The sequence below is a fragment of the Pelodiscus sinensis genome, chromosome 2 (genome assembly GCF_049634645.1).
Source record: "Pelodiscus sinensis isolate JC-2024 chromosome 2, ASM4963464v1, whole genome shotgun sequence".
Taxonomy (NCBI): Eukaryota; Metazoa; Chordata; order Testudines; family Trionychidae; genus Pelodiscus; species Pelodiscus sinensis.
In genome coordinates this window covers 143,611,041-143,628,160 of record NC_134712.1, presented here as the reverse complement: position 1 = coordinate 143,628,160, position 17,120 = coordinate 143,611,041, and the positions used below count along the sequence as shown (strand labels likewise).

The following is a 17,120-nucleotide window of genomic DNA, read 5'->3' as shown; positions in this document are numbered from 1 at the left end:
GCTGCAGTGAGAGAGGGCTGGGTTTTTCCTTTCTCCCCAGGGCAGCCTGCACACTGAACCCCTCAGCCCCAGCCCCTCCCAAAGCAATGATTTAAATGAAAAAACAAAACAAAACGTATTTGAGTTAAGGACATGAGCAACATCAGGTAAATCTTCTAGTAAATACATAAAATATGTGTTGCCTGTTGAAGTGTGAAACAAAAGTGTGTGTTGTGTTGTGTGACACAGGATGGAGTAAAGATCTCATGGGGCTTTTGACTCTCTGAGCAAAGATTGCAAGGTGAATGTAGGCAGCAGAACAAAACCTCAGCCTTGGTAATTCTGTCTGCTAGCCCCCTAAAATGACTTGTTATTTAACCTCTAGTTGCCTTTTCCCTCCACATCCCCAGTGACACTGCTGTGCTGTAGCTCATGATCAAGGATAAACCAACCTTCTTCCCCCTCTAAGCACCTTGTCTTCAAAAACCTCTGTTGTTCACCTGTTGCTTGTATTTACCCACCCCCTGGGCCCTTCCTACTACTAGGGCCCACTCTCTCCTCCCTTCCCAAGTATGGATTTTCCCTGAGGCAGGGGCATTGTTGTGGCTGTTTTATACACACTCTTTGGCTCTGTGGTTCTCTAAGGGCACATTTACACTAGAATAAAAGGCCCCCAACATGATTGGAACTTTCCTTAGGTCAACTGAGTTGGTCTCATGGGGTGGGGGCCCTTCGGGTATGCCTGCACGGCAATTAAACACCCATAGCTGGTCAGATCTGTTGGCTCAGGGTCTGGGGCTAAAAATTTCTGCGTAGACATTTGAGCTTGCACTAGAGCCCAGAGTGTGAGACCCACCTCCTTTGTGGGAGTCTCATTCAACACGTTGGTTCTACAGCCCCACTCCCTGAGCTCTGTCAAACTGAGTCAAGCTCTACAGTACAAATGACTTCAGTATAACTTACATCATTCAGGGATGTGACTAATCCACACTTGTGAGTAATGTATTTTATACTGACCTAAGTGCTGGTAACCCCTTCCACTGACATAGTTACGGCATCTTGCTAAAGCAGGAATTATTAAGGCAGTGGGAGAGCTCTGCCATCAGCCTAGTGCATGCTCACCAGATGTGCTCCAGTAGTGCAGCAATATTGGTGCAGCTGTACATGATGTAGACACATCCTGAGTCACCTGATGTGGGCCAGTTCGGGGTGGTTAACTTCTACATGAACATACCTTAAGGAAATAATCTCCAACGTTTTTAACCACAAGATCACTTTTTCAATTTAAGTGCATTGTAAGCTCTACCTCAAATCCAAATACTCTTGTCCCACTTCCTTCCCACCCCTTCTCTGAGGCCCTGCCCCTGCTCTACTCCTTCTCCGATGCCTCACCCTGCTCACTCCATCTCCCTTTCTCCCCAAACCTTATTCACTTTCACCAGGCTGGGGGAGGGAGTCAGGGTGCAGGCTCTGGTCTTGGGCCCAGGAGTTGGAGTGTAGGAGGGGCTCCAGGCTTAGCCCAGCGTGGGGGATTGGGGTCCAGGAGGGGTTACAGGGTGCAAGCTCTGGGAAGAAGTTTGGGTGAAGGGGGACTCATGTCTGGGGCAGGAGGTTGGGTACAGGAGGAGGTTCAGGGCTGGGATGGAGTTCAGGAAGCATGCTCTGGCTGGGCACCACTTAACTGAGATGGCTTCTGGGTGGTGGAACAGTGGGGTTAAGTTAGGCTTACTCCTGCCCTGGCCCTGGCCCTGGCCCTGCATCATTCCTGAAAGCAGCTGGCATGTACAGCACTGGTTCCAAGTGCTGCCCCTCATCTACAAGCATTAGCCTACAGCCGTGGGCCGTGGTTCCCTGTTACTGACCAATGGGAACTGCAGGAGCGGTATCTGCAGGCAAGGACAGCATGTGGAGACCCCCTGCTCTGCCTTTCTCAGGGGTTGCAGGGACATGCCAGCCACTTCTAGGAGCAGCAATCACCATAGGAATAATTACTCCAGCCACAGCAGGTTCGGCATTTTAGACCTCACTACTTAAAGATATAAATTTAAACGTAAAAGAGAAATGAAAATTATGAAATGCACAGACCAGTCAAAAACCAAAAATAACCCACTTTGCAAGCAGTAAAAGGAGTAGCAACAACCCCCCATGTATGTGTTGGGTTGGGAGATGAGAATGAAGGACAATGTGTGTTGGTGAGAATGACACAGACACACACACACAGTGTGAGAGTGACAGAGATTTGCATTGCCAAGCTCCCTCCATCCCCTTTTCGCTGTGTGGAGATGGGATACAGGAGTGAGGGTAAAGGGGACACCCTGACATTAGCACCCCCCTCTTCTCCCTCCCACACTCTGCACAGCCAGCAGGAGGCTCCCATGGGAGCAGCACTACAGTGGTTGGAGGGGCAACTGAAGTGCCTGCTCTTGGTAGCTTCCAGGCCAAACCAGTCAGGATCACTCGCGAGAGGCACCAAGATCTGCCAGTAGATCCCAATCTACTGGTTGGTGACCACTGCTTTATGGTTATGTCCACTCTGCAAAACCAAACAAACAAAACAAACCTGCAGCAGTGAGACTCAAGACTCTGTGGACTTGAGCTTGTGAGACTGCAAAAAACAGTCACGTGGATGTTCCTTCACAGGCTAGAGCTCTGGGTCTGAAATCTGATGAGGTGGGTGGGTCTCAGGGCCTCCTATAGGAGCCTAACTTGTTCCCTGTGTTTTTTTTCCAGTCTGTGAGAATGTGCATTGCTCGGCTCTCCTGGGTCTTCTCTCTCACTGAATTATCTTCCCTCTCTGTGTAGTGCTCCTTGACCATTCCTACCTGGGATCACTAATTGTCCCTGAATCACCAGAGCAGAATCACCTGAGGGCTAACTGCTAGGTCACAGACAAGGCTGAGCCTGACTCCTTTTAAAGAACCAGGTAATCTATGACAACAGACCTCCTGGCTCAACCAGTAGAGTAATTCCAATGTTTGTGTGTGGTTTTAGAAACCCTAGAAACAGTCATGCTTTAGGAGAAATGGAAAGTTGATCTTTATAGATTGTTAATACATTAGAAAACAATAAAAGCAAATCTCAGGAAAGGGGTAAATGTGGACTATAGCCAATGTTCAGACTTTCAGTTCCAGGAAGGATTGGTACACCTTTTTTTATTTATTGTCTGGCTTTAAGATATTTTTCTTCTCCTTTTATTATTCAGTGAAATAGTATATTAAACTATTTAAATATTTTCTCCAGTAGTCTGTACAGATTTTTCCATATATACTGCACCAATTTTGCTTGTCATTTTGTCTTATACATGAAAAATGTCTTTAGTTAAGATAGTATGTAAGGGTATGTCTACACTACAGCACTAATTCGAACTAACTTAGTTCGAATTAGTTAATTCGAACTAAGCTAATTTGAATTAGTGCATCTAGACTTAAAAACTAGTTTGAATTAGCGTTTTGCTAATTCGAACTAGCATGTCCACACTGAGTGGACCCTGAACTGAGGTTAAGGATGGCCGGAAGCAGTGCCGGCAGGGCATCAGATTAGGAGCTGCTGCCGAGGGCTGTGCTTAAAGGGACCTGCCCCCCACCCCCGGACAGACAGTTCTCAGGGGTTCCCCGCTTGCAAAGCAGTCCTGGCTTGGATTGCCCTGAGTGACCACACTCGGCACATAACAGCACTCGGCCATCAGCCCGGCTGCACTTGCCGCAGGCTGCCATCCGGAGGGGGGGTCAATCAAGGGGCTTCAGGAGAGTTTCCACCCCAAGGAGCCCAGAGAACCAACCCAGTCCTCCCCATCGGGGGCTCGTACCCCATTCCTCCCTCACCTCCTTCCACTTACCCCTCCCTACCCCCCCTTCCTGATGTTCAAAATAAAGGACACGTGTTCAAAAATAGAAACTCTCTTTATTGAACAAAACTCGGGGAGACTGGGAAAAGAAGGTGGGAGAGGTGAAGAGAGAGGGTGGGAGAGGGGAGGGCAACTAAAATGACCAGGGGTTTGGAACAGGTCCCATATGAAGAGATGCTAAAGAGACTGGGATTCTCAGCTTAGAAAAGAGGAGACTGAGGGGGGATATGATAGAGGTCTATAAAAGCACGAGTGGTGTGGAAAGGGTGAATAAAGAAAAGTTCTTCATTAGTTCCCATAATAGAAGGACTAGAGGACACCAAATGAAATGAATGGGTAGCTGGCTTCAAACTAACAACAGAAAGTTCTTCTTCACAAAGCAAATAGTCAACCTGTGGAACTCCTTGCTGCAGGAGGCTGTGAAGGCTAGAACTATAACAGAGTTTAAAGAGAAGTGAGATAAAGTGATGGAGGTTGGGTCCATGGAGTGCTATTAGCCAGGGGGTAGGAATGGTGTCCATGGCCTCTGTTTGTGGAAGGCTGGAGATGGATGGCATGAGACAAATGGCTTGGTCATTGTCTTCGGTCCATCCCCTCCAGGGTATCTAGTGTTGGCCGCTGTCGGCAGACAGGCTACTGGGCTAGATGGACCTTTGGTCTGACCCAGTACGGTCATTTTAAGCTCACGGCTCAGGGCCGGGGGTCTCAGTGGACCACCTTGATTTTCATGCCAACCTGCTCCTGGGTGGCCAGGCTGGCAGCTATCCTGCCCTAGATGGCCACTTTCCTGTGCCTAGGGCGGAGGTCGTGGATGAGGTCCACGATGTCTGCACTAGACCAGGCGGGCGCCTGCCTCTTGCGGACCTGGGCATGCTCCCGGAGCCGCCAGCCTGGTCCCGGGAAGAGGTGGAGGGCTGGGGGGCAGCAGGTGGCTGGCTCGAGCCGTGCCAGTTGCAGGGTCTGCTGGCTGGGTGCTGGCAGGCTTGCAACTGGCACGGGCACCGCAGTCAGCCCGTGCCCCTTTAAGGGCTCCGGGGCCGGGAGGGGGGCAGAAGAGTTTCCCTGGTGGTGCCCAGAGTGGCCACCAGGGCAGCCTGGGGAGGGCTAGCCACCCACTAGTTTGAATTAAGTGGCTACACAGCCCTTAATTCGAACTAGTTAATTCAAACTAGGCGTTAGTCCTCGTAGAATGAGGTTTACCTAGTTTGAATTAAGCGCACCGCTAGTTCGAATTAAATTCGAACTAGCGGTTTGCATGTTTAGCGCCTATCACAGTTAATTCGAACTAACATCTGTTAGTTCGAATTAACTTTGTAGTGTAGACATACCCTAAGAGATAGAACAATATCTATGCAAACTTAAAAAAAGCTGATCATGGGTCACTAATGCAGTAAATTACAATTAATTTCTTGTTGTGTGTTAGAATAATGGTATATGGTTTGGCAGTGAATTTGAAAAACAGAAATTAGAGCAACTATACACGGAAACTAGAGAACTGAAATATTTTAGCATGGAAATGATGGCAAATTCCATTGTAGACATGGTAGTAATGACTCCATTGTTACAACTCAGTTCTGTTTTGCAAAGAATACAGGGATTCAACCTCTCTGTTTTATATGAAAAACCAGAGGATTTTCTCTCCAAATTTATAGTACTTTGTGAGTACAGAAATCAGCTTTCTGAAATTTTACAAATGAGTTCATTAAATTTAATTAATTAAAAACTGGGCACTTTAACAAATGCATTATTCATTAATTCATCTTAACCGACCTGCTGCATAACACACAAAACAGCAATGATTTCTAAATGAGGCCTATAAATTAAGCCCACAATATTAACTTTATAGGTCAGTGATACCATAAGGGGAAAATATGAAAAAAATTAAATGTGTCTAAAAATAGTTTGATCTAATCTGGGACCATAGACATTAAAGAGCCTTAATTATAATGAGATGATTATTATATGGCATCACAGTCTCTACTGTCCAGAGTAAAGACTGTCTGTAGAGCCGGATGGAGGATGGAAATTCCATTTCACAAAAGATTTTGAAATTTTTTGCTTCATCTTGAATTGGAAAAGAAACAGAATACCGAAATGAAATCAAACTATTTTGTTTCATAATAGGACAAAATAGGTTGTTTTGACAGTACTGGGACTTCTTATTCCCTTTGGGTATGTCTACACTACCCTGCTAGTTCGAACTAGCGGGGTAATGTAGGCATGCCGCACTCGCAAATGAAGCCCGAGATTTGAATTTCCCAGGATTCATTTGCATAAGCGGGGCGCCGCCATTTTTAAAACCCTATGGTTCGAACCCCGTGCAGCGCGGTTACACGGGGCACGAACTAGGTAGTTCGAACTAGGCTTCCTAGTTCGAACTACCGTTACTCCTCGTGGAATTACTCCTCGTGGAAGGAGGCCTAGTTCGAACTACCTAGTTCGTGCCCCGTGTAGCCACGCTGCACGGGGTTCGAACCAGCGGGGTTTTAAAAATGGCGGCGCCCCGCTTATGCAAATGAAGCCCAGGAAATTCAAATCCCGGGCTTCATTTGCAAGTGCGGTATGCCTACATTACCCTGCTAGTTCGAACTAGCGGGGTAGTGTAGACATACCCTTTGAAACAAAATTTCAGTGAATTCAACATGATTAGTGAAGCATTACAATTTCAAACTCCATGTTTTTCTAACCAGCAATAGTTGTCTGGATGCTGTGCATTTTTAACTTAATATGTTCACATTTACTTTTAGAGTTACCTTAACTCTGAATTTTCTTGGTTTATAATGCGTGGTTTGTGGATAATTATACCACCACTGTCATATTTTTAAATCTTTAATCTTAAATTAAGGTAACATACTCTTGACCATAATTCCATTTTTCCATTTTAACACAGTTTTTTTTTGTCTTGGAATTTTAAACTAAATATATTGATTCCACCTGGCTTAACAGAGCTCCTGGTTTAAGGATATTAAATAGTCAGCTTTACACCAAAAAAACTAGTTTAACAGATATCAGTGAACTTTAGGGCAGGACTCTGCTATCCAGGAACTTCTGAGAGCTGATGAGCCCTTCTGTGAATATTACATTACAAAACACTTCCTAATATTCTGCAAATATTCACTAACCAAAGAATAATGAAAAATAAAGTCACATAATATTTCATTTCTTCTATAGATTAATCTGGAAGCATTTTAATTCAAACATTAGGTTAATATTCTCTGGCACTGGGCTGAGTACAATCTTATGGTTTTGTTCAGTGACAATGATTTTATGTAATTTAAGCATCATTTGTGTTATTTTTTGAAATAATTTTCTTTATCCTTTCTTGTAAGTATGTTCCTCTTATTTCCTGCCCTGTCTAATGGAAGAGTACAGCTTATTTGTGAAGAAAGGACATTTTTCTGAATTTTGCTTAGGTGCCACCATTTCCACAGGAAAACTGGAAAAAACATCTGCCTTCCCATGTTCTAAAGAAGATTAATATTGAATGTCATAAAGATATCCACACAATATAAAATACCATCACAGCAGCATAGCAGCTTCAAAAGAAAGTACTGTACCTCAGTTTTGTGTCCTTAAATTTTAAATAAAAGTTTATAGTCAGTTGTTAAAGTGATATTTCCACTGTAAGTCACGACAAGGTATGATTACAGCACAACATTTTGATTATAGTTGCCATAAGTGTGCATATGTTCTTGTGTTATGAAATGCATTCTACTGGGAGCATACAAAGTAACACACTTGGAAACTACATTGTTTGCAGCCGGTGTTAGATCTCCTTCTTGGCAATACTGATCAACAACCTCCATTGGTTCCCTGTGTAATTGTCAGATCAAGCCCTGTCTATAAATTAACTTGCATCCGTTTAATTAAATTAGATTAATCAATTGGGTACAAACCACTATGTGGATGATTTTATTTTAGTTTCAGAGTGTTCAATTGGTCTTTTGCCCTGGTTTAGCTAACTCAATTTAAAAATCACAACTTAGTTAACTTGTGAAACTCTGCCTAAAGACAAGTCCTAAGTTTAAAATCCTGGTCCTACTCTAAAGTAGCCTAGATATCTTAGAAAGACATTTTTCCACTGAAATCAATGGACCATCACTTATTAAGTAACAGTAGTTGCAGTATGGGGGCCTGCAATAATTTACTACCTAGGTTGAAAACAGTTTCAGAATACTTGCATAGAATGAACTTCTTTGGGGTCTCAAAAGGACTAGTAGAAAGTTTTGTAGTAAACTACAATCGTGAAACATACAGTAATGTTTAATTGACAAAGAAAACTCATATGCTCAAAAAAAATCATAAATCGACCAGAGTTCTAACTAGGTGCTGTTCTGCATAGGCAGCTTTCAATAACTAACAAATACATAATTTCAAAATGTAGAAGTATAGTTACACTTAAGACTGCAACCATGGATCAAACCCTGAGAGGTTCTGAGCACCCTCGACTTCCACTAGCTTCGACGGCAGATGTAGGTGATCAGGACCACTCAGAATTTGGACCCAGGTTTGTGAAAATTCTGGCAAAAGAAGCAAAAGCATCAATGTTAAAATGTACAGAATAGTTCACAGAGAATATATACATAATGTGCTAAAAATATTCCTTTGGCACAAAACAAAGTTTTTTTTCCAAGAACTACTTTAATTAGAGAAACTGAAATTACTTACTGTGCATAGTGTCTCAAATGTCTTTTCAGAAACAAAGGATCCATCAAGGCCAAAAAGAAAAATAGATGCATAGGAAAGCATGCCCCCAAGGATAATAAGGTTGTTCATGTAGGGACTGGACATCTTTATTAGCCTACAGACAGACGCAGACGGTGCATTAAATAGAAAAAAGACAACAGTTAGATGACTCAACTCATACCGAACAGTTTTCTATAGAATTAATTAAACAGATGGCCGACCCAACTTGTGGAATTCTACTGGAAATCTAGAAATATGCAAATTAATTTGTTGCTTTCCACATAAGTTTGGATAAGCATATTAATTGTTAAGGGGTTTTGATCTTCTTTGCTAAAACTACCCTCTACTTTACACATTTGTTAATTAGCTAGGGTTTATGCTAATAACACACTGTGGGAAAGATTAATTTTTCAAACAGAATAAAAGGATTTGATCTAATGGCTAGTTAACATCTTTCAATGCAAAGCTGTTATGCAGTAACTTCAATTAAAGCAAATAACATTTTTTCTTTGTATAATGTTAGTGCCCACAAATGTGGTACTTAAATATGAAAAAAGGAAAAGATAATGTATATTTCTTACTTCTGATTTCTGTTTTTGATGTTAAAGAACAAAAAAGCACTGGCCATGATCATTCCTAGGATAGTGAGGGCTGAAAGAATACTGTAGAGAGGCAAGGAAATCTTGCGTAGCTGTTCTTGTATAATTGTTTTGTCCTTTGGAGGCTCCAACCCTAAAATTTAAAGAAAAATAGGCTAAACCCCACATAAAGATTGAATTCTTGTGAAAAATTATATCCCTCCAATTACACACAGAAGATGTAAAGACAGTTGCCATATTCATTCCTGAGGTAAAGCTATTTACTGCAATGGAGATATATCAGATAGTAAGGTTTCTGAAATGATATAATACTCTGTTGGAGGGAGAGAGACCCAATTCAGGAAAGTGTTAAGCAAGTGGTTAATTCCATCCTTATACAGGAAAGTAAATAAGCACTGCAACACATGTGCTTAAATGCCTTTCTGAAGCAAAGATGACACTAGTAGTCACAAACTAAGAATATTCTTCCCTGGGCTACTTTTATTTACAGCTAGTCAAACTCTAAAATCCTTCTTATGGTCCCATAAGTATTTATTCAACTGAAATGGCTAGCAATTTGCCCAAGTACTGAGTGAGTACTTCAAAATTTGGCCCAATATTTTGTCATCAAGCAAAGACTGAAAAAAAGAAAAACAGCAGAAAGTCCTTACAGCTCCTTTGTGCTGCCGTATGTACTGGGAAGAATATGACCTTGTGTGCATTAACTCCACTGCAAACACATTAAAATCCATTTTTAGAATGTCTATTTGGGTTGTCAGTCTAACTCATTTCACTCAACCCAAGACAGCTCCTATGGCATTTAGGCACTACCTGGCTTAACAAAAAGAGTAATTCTGAGACACTGCAGTAGCTCTCTATATTTCCGCTGCAGCTACCATTCAGCTATGTACAGAGGGGTGGGTGGTGAAAGGCCCTCCACATTATTTAAGCCATACAGAAGGGGCTGAATGTCTCATTGTTTCTTCAAAGGTTTCCCTGTCAATTCCATGTAACACAATGGGTGCGTCTAGACTTGCAAGATTTTGTGCAAAAGCTGTTGCTTTTGCGCAAAAACTTGCCAGCTGTCTACACTGGCCGCTTGAATTTGCGCAAGAGCACTGACATTCTAATTTAAGAATTCAGTGCTTCTTGCACAAATACTTTGATGCTCCCGCTCAGGGATAAGCCCTCTTGCATAAGAATACTTGCGCAAGAGGGCCAGTGTAGACAGGCACCTTAATTTTTTGCGCAAGAAAGCCCAATGGCTAAAATGGCCATCGGCGCTTTCTTGCGCAAAAGTGCGTCTATACTGGGCACGGATGCTTTTGCGCAAAAGCAAATCTTTTGCGCAAAGGCACTTGCCAATCTAGACGATCTTTTGCGGAAATACTTTTAACGGAAAAACTTTTCCATTAAATGTATTTCCGCAAAATCATGGCAGTCTAGACACAGCCAGTGTGAAAAGCTACATTGGGGGCAGGGTTGGGGGGACCCAAAAAGAGCCTGTATGTTCATGTGTACATGAATGCAGAGGCCATAGAATCCCATGAAACTCTGAAATAGCAGACATAGGTGTAGTAAGATGAAGGCCTAAAACATAAGCCAATGCAGCACAGGCCTGGTTTGAGGCCTGAGGCCTAGCTAACAATGGGCAAAACATGGCTAACATAAAGCAAAGCTAAGCTGTGAGCAAGAGGCAGGCCCCAGCTCACAGAACTTGGCATGAACAGGGCAGAGGGCACAAAACACTAATTGGTGGTAGGTTATGACTGCAGAACAATAATTGGTACTAGTCATAAGTGGAAAGCACATGATCTCACTAGCTCATTAAAAAAGACCTTCACAGATTCAGACCCAGGTTCAGGAAAGGGTCTAAAAGGACAGCATGATGGATAGAAATGATCTAATCAAACCACAAGGTACAGGGTGATGGATGGTATCTAAGTAGTGTCAGAGGGTGGAAACCCGACAACACCAAAGGGTGGCAACCTGACAATGTCAGTAGTGAGGTGTGATTTGTTTGTACCTGTATATAAGGTGGTGTGTTGGGGGAGACAGTCTTTGTATGACTGGGGGGCAATGGAAATTTCCCACTGATTGAGTCATTCCATTGTGGCAAGTACATATGCGTAGTGGTTCAGCAGAGTCTACGGACAACTATTACTGTACTTCGCTTTACAATAAACTTGACCTGGCACCTTCGATCCTTATTTGGTTTGTGGTCTTTGGAGGCTCTCTTGGGGCACACATCACTGAGCACACACGCAAGTGGCCTTCTGGTTATCATCATCAACAGAGCCAGAAACCTGTGAGGACACCTTGGCAGTAAATCCTGACCGGCAGCCTCCCTGAAGAACTACAATAGGGTTTTCCCCTTCCCAACTAAATCTCATGCTCAGAACTGCTCAACATGTTTCTGCATAGAACTTGAATACACAGTCTTTCTGCAAGTAGTGCAGATTTCATTCTAACCAGTTAAGCTTAACTCATTCAGACACTGGAAATTCTCCCACCATGGCTCTTACGTTTAACCCTTCCCCATTGAATTCATAGGATCAGTTATCAGTTAGGGTGGGAGTTGCCATTGAGCCATTTAAAAGTCTAATATTAGGGCCAATTTTATAGCAGAACCTTCCCAGCAAGGCTGAGTGCAGCTGGCTATGGCCCCAAAAGCATATGAGCCAATGATTGATGGAGGCCAAATGGTCATGCATTACTTTTCTCAGTCCTAGCCCAAAACTCCCCCTAGAATGGGGACAGAGAAAGGGGTAACTTAGCAGTCAGCTCTATACCACCAGGGGATACACTGGAGGAATATCCAACTAGGCAATGAAGTCAAGCTTTCCTGCCTTTTTGTCCCTCTTTCTACACAAAAGGACTGGATCAAGGACGAGAGTCTAGTTTGGAATCTTTACCACTCTTGTTTCACTAGCAATTAGAGCACAGTTTAGAATCAGAGCCTCTGTCTATTTACCAAAAAAAGTTTGTGGCTGTTTAAACTGCATGGTGGATAAGCTCAATATTGACCAAACTGTCTTATGCAATACTGTCTGGCCTGGCTGCTGAGGATGTGAAAGACATGGAGCAAAACTTGTTTTTTCTCCTGAGTTACTTCTAGCCTCAGGTTTGCTACTGCTATAAGCTTTGGCCCTGACGGTTCTTGTGGGCATCTGTTTTTGGATATGTTCTTGATTTAACTGTTAACAAGGTGGCATGCTTTCAAACGTGCAATTTGGTCACTACAAAATTAATCCTTCAAAAATGGAAAAGTTGATCCTTTCCAAATATTGATACAGGCTCAGTGATGCAGCTGACCTTGCATCCAATGGATGACTGACGTTCCACAGAAGGGGAATGCCCAAAAACTCAAAGTAATTTGGGATACGTTTTTAGAGCTCAGTGAACTCCAAACTCTGGAGATAGGTATCTTGCTTCCTCTTACTTTCTTTATCCTAACCATCTCTGACTTACTTTGTGTATTATGGTGAATCATGTATATTGTTACATTTGTTGTATTTGAAAAAAAATTATGAAAAAGGTCACCATAGTGGCTACTGCTATAGCAAACTAGCAACACTTAACCAGCCAAACTGCTATATCATTCAAGCCAACTAGCTACATTCAACAGGCCAAATAGCCTAAGTAATCGAGACAGAAGTCACACTGCAAATCCAAAGCACAACTAAGAACTGAACCCAGCATTTCTGAGTCCCACTGGCAAGATCACTCTTCCCTCCACAGGCTTTTATCTTTTAAAGCTGTCTCAGTGGTTGAAACCTGCCCACAGAGGGTACAGCAAACTTTTTCTCCTAGGGCCACCACCGGGTGTGGGGGAAGGGAGGGGTGAAGAAAGAGGGACTTGCTCCAAGACCTGTGATTTAAAAAGGCCTCCACAAAGTCCCAAGCTCTTTAAATCACTGCTGAAGACCTGCATGGCATAGTCCAGGTGGCACTGAGGGCTGGTTATTCCTAGCCTCTCTGCTTCTTCTAGAGGACCGAACCTTCCCCCTCCCCCAGCCTCATCTATCGCCAGCCCTGCTTACTCCTATGTAGTGACTTAGAGTTGGAGTTTGCTAACTTTTGTGAAACGTGACTGATTTCATTTAATAGATGAGGTTGGAGAAAGATTAACAGTCTATCCTACCATAACTACCCTTCTCATTGCTGATTAAAGAAAGAAGAGCATTATGGGGGAGGGGTTTGAAAAAAAGACAAAGTTGCACATACATAATTTCTTATAGAAAAAAATCCCTAAGCCTCCATTCTAAGGCCATTCAAAAACAATCATGAAGCATACAAATGTAATTCTATGATTTCATAAGAAAATTAACTTGGAAAAATGTTTTAAAACATTCCATGTGTTTTTCCTCCCTGAATCTGGTTTAAATACATTTCCCAATGGGACATCAGTATATGACTGATCATGTGGTGTAGATATTATACCAAGGCTTTTATAGAAGCAGCTGGTTGGTCTTGTGATCCTGTGATGATATGCCTAACCTGTCAGGAAGCAGATACCGGGAACACTCCCTCAGAAAAATCATCCTTGCACCTGGGCTGAGGCAGGCTCAGGAGCTGAAGGGAGACAGACTGTATCTACCCTTTCCCAGGGCTTCCGGGATCTGTTTTGTCCCCACAACTCAGGTGAGAACAGCCCCGAGGGCTGCCCTAATGTGTGTCCTAGGTGAAAACTCTAGTAGGCTGCTGCACTATGGTAACATACTGGGGCATACAGGCAGTCCCCGGGTTACGTACAAGCTAGGGACTGTAGATTTGTTCTTAAGTTGAATCTGTATGTAAGTCGGAACTGGCATCCAGATTCAGCCTCTGCTGAAACTGATCAGTTTCAACAGCGGCTGAATCTGGACGCCAGTTCTGACTTACATACAGATTCAACTTAAGAACCCCAAGCGTCCCCAAGTCAGCTGCTGCTGAAACTGATCAGCAGCTGATTCCAGGAAGCCTGGGGCAGAGCAACTCTGCCTCGGGCTTTCTGTAGTCAGCGCTGGTCAGTTTCAGCAGTGGCTGACTTGGGGACACCTGGGGCAGAGCAGCTGGGGTGCTGCTGGGTTGCTCCAGTAGCACCGCTCCTCGGCACTACTGGACCAACCAAGCAGTGCCCCAGCTGCTCTGCCCCAGGCGTCCTGATTCAGCCACTGCTGAAACTGACCAGCAGCGGCTGAATCAGGACGTCTGGGGCAGAGCAGCTGGGGTGCTGCTGGGTTGGTCCAGTAATGCCCAGAGCGGCGTTGCAGGACCAACCGGCAGCGCCCCTTCTGCTCTGCCCCAGGGTCCACAACAAAAGCCTGGTCTGCTGGGGGGGGCACACTAGCTGCGCCCCCCCCCCAGCAGACCAGGGACACGGGGAGCAAAGCCGCAGCGGCAGCAGGGTGCCGCACCTCTGAGGCTTTGCTCTGGCAAAGCCTCAGAGGTGCGGGACCCTGCCGCGGCTGCGGCTTCATTCCCGGTATCCCTGGTCTGCTGGAGACGGTCCCCAGCAGACCAGAGACACCGAGAACGAAGCCGCAGCAGCGGCGGGTTCCCACGCTTCTGAGGCTTTGCTCTGGCAAAGCCTCAGAAGCACGGGAACCCGCCGCTGCTGCGGCTTCGCTCCCGGTGCCCCTGGTCTGCTGGAGATGGTCTCCAGCAGACCAGGGGCACCGGGAGCAGCTTTTCTCGCCCCGGAGGTCGAGGTGGCGGATCGCTGCCTGCGAGCTCCGGGGAAAGAAAGCCCCGTTCGTAAGTGCGGATCCGACATAAGTCGGATCCGCGTAAGTCGGGGACTGCCTGTAGTAATAATCAGTGCAAGCTCATCTTTGCCCACTCACCCTTAGAACAGACCTGTGAGGAGGCTCTTGCGAAGGTCTGTGCCTGCTCTGCGCTACCTCTGAGACCATGTCCTGGGGATATTCCCTGCAAGTGCCTTCTGGCTGCTTTGCAGCTATTTTACACTAGCTGTGCTAGAACAACACACCTGAGAATTCCCCCTTCAGACGACAAATCTTCTGCAGAGATTTTTTAAGGAGTTACATATTTACTAGAAGGGCGATGTTCTCCACAAAACTAAACAGGCAATAAGTAAAATGACCAAAATACAATAAAGAATGAGAGGCTTATAATAAAGGATACCATACTTAAGCTACTTCATAGAGCATATTAGTTATTTGCATCAGTATTAAACTGAAACAACGAATAAGATTTATTTTTCACATTTGTAGAATGGAAATCAATTTAATAGCTGGTAACTATAATAGGGGTTATAATGTAGCTCTAGCTATATATTTTAGAAATGTGCGTCTGTCTGTCCATCTGTGAGTCCATTTGTTCAAGAACTCCTCCTAAATAGTAAGACCACCAAATTTGCTATGCAGCTTCCTCTTATCGTAACTTAAAACAAGGTCAGAGTTTGGTTATTCCATGATAATGGGATATCCATGGAATGTGACTGTATCATATCAAACAAAAGGGGGGGAGGGATTAGAGCAGGGACAGTTATACTCACCGATGACCACAGGGGGGCAGCAAGTGCCCCAGCAAGCAGAAGGGTGGCACCTCACAGCCTGGTGAACAGCTGCTGGCCATCAGCCTGCCTCAAGGAACAGCCTCTCCCACTACTGGGCAGAACCCGTATAGAAGCTGGCAGGAGGCTTGTGTGTCTCCCGTACCAGGCCTGGGTAGAATCTGGCCAGAGGCCTGTGCATCTCTCTCCCAATGCTCACCCCAGGAATGCAGGGTGTGCAGGGTGTGCAGCCCACACTGCTCCCAGGGAGAAGCCGGTGGCCACCCCAACCGCCTGCCCTGAGCCCCTCTCCTCTGATATCTCCCTCCTTCCAACCCTCTGATCTGACTCCTGTACCCCTACTCCCTGCCCTGAGCCCCTCCTCAACCCCCAACCCTGATTCCTGCACACACACACCCACACCTCTGGCTCCCTCCCCTGTGCCCTCACATCCCCCAGCTCCTGCCCTGACTCCTGCACCCCTCACACTGCCAGCCCCATGTCCTGAAGGACCAATTAAACACCAGACAAGTTGTTTAGTATTCTATATGAGGTAGGAAGTAGCACCAACTCCCCCAAAATAATAAAAGCCGTTGCAGCAGCCAGAGACTGCATGAGGGTGGGGACACCTTGGCAATACAGCTTCTGCTGGAGTGCTGGGTGAAGTAGTGTGTCACAGTTCTGCATCACCCAAGCATCCCCTTGTGCTGGGGGAATAATAATAGGACCCTTTAAAACAAGTTTAATGCTACTTTGTGCTATTAGACCAGCATAAAGTAACCTTAGAAGGGTCCACGATCTGGTCCTTTCTCTGTACCTAATGACACATGCACATAACTATTCTCCGTGAAAAAAAGAAATCCCTTATTCATTTCTGTAAGTTTATGGAAGACAATAAAATGACAACTGGTATCTTCATGTAGTTACAAAGACTAAGAGAAATGTAACTTCCTCTTTATATACTCACACGTCATGCTAGTGAGACTGATTGGTGGAGGTGACATAAGAATGAAATCAAAGCATTTTGAATTTGTGAACGTGAGAAAGAAAACATATTCTGAAAGGCACTGAAATATCCATTTTCACAGATCATGTACAATTAGCACAAGATGTTGCAATGAGAAATACCAACAATACAATCATTCAAAATATTGCTACTTTCTTTTCTGAATTCTCCTTTTGCAGCTTTTAAGAGCCTCCATGACACAAAGAAATATCAAGCATGAGACACTGGCCCTTATCCCTTCAGGCTCTGATTTTATAACCATTTTTTCAGCACCAGGATAATAAAATGTGTCTGTACAAAGCATGGAACTCTGAACTATATAGCAATCCATACAACAGTCATTCATCTCTTCCATTTCCTGGCCTACCTTGGAATCTGATGGTGTTGTTGATTATTTCCAGTGTATCAGCTACAGCATTATACTCTCCCACCTTCACTTCCTTTCTATCTGCAAAGAAACAAACAAGTAGGATTGTTTATGTCAGTTCACATCTTCTCAATAATGTAACTGTTTCCCTTTCTTGTTGC

General features: G+C 44.3%; 1 protein-coding gene across 1 annotated transcript in view; it reads right to left on the bottom strand.

Moving 5' to 3' along the window:
* Nucleotides 1-17,120, bottom strand: part of GABBR2 (gamma-aminobutyric acid type B receptor subunit 2) — an 856,335-nt gene that overhangs the window by 258,484 nt on the left and 580,731 nt on the right. Inside the window, exons 9-11 of the mRNA XM_075921529.1 lie at nucleotides 16,960-17,040; nucleotides 9,091-9,241; nucleotides 8,492-8,624 (exon numbers count right to left, since the gene is read on the bottom strand). Of these exons, the coding sequence (XP_075777644.1) occupies nucleotides 8,492-8,624; nucleotides 9,091-9,241; nucleotides 16,960-17,040 (365 nt within the window). The remainder of the gene's footprint in view (nucleotides 1-8,491; nucleotides 8,625-9,090; nucleotides 9,242-16,959; nucleotides 17,041-17,120) is intronic.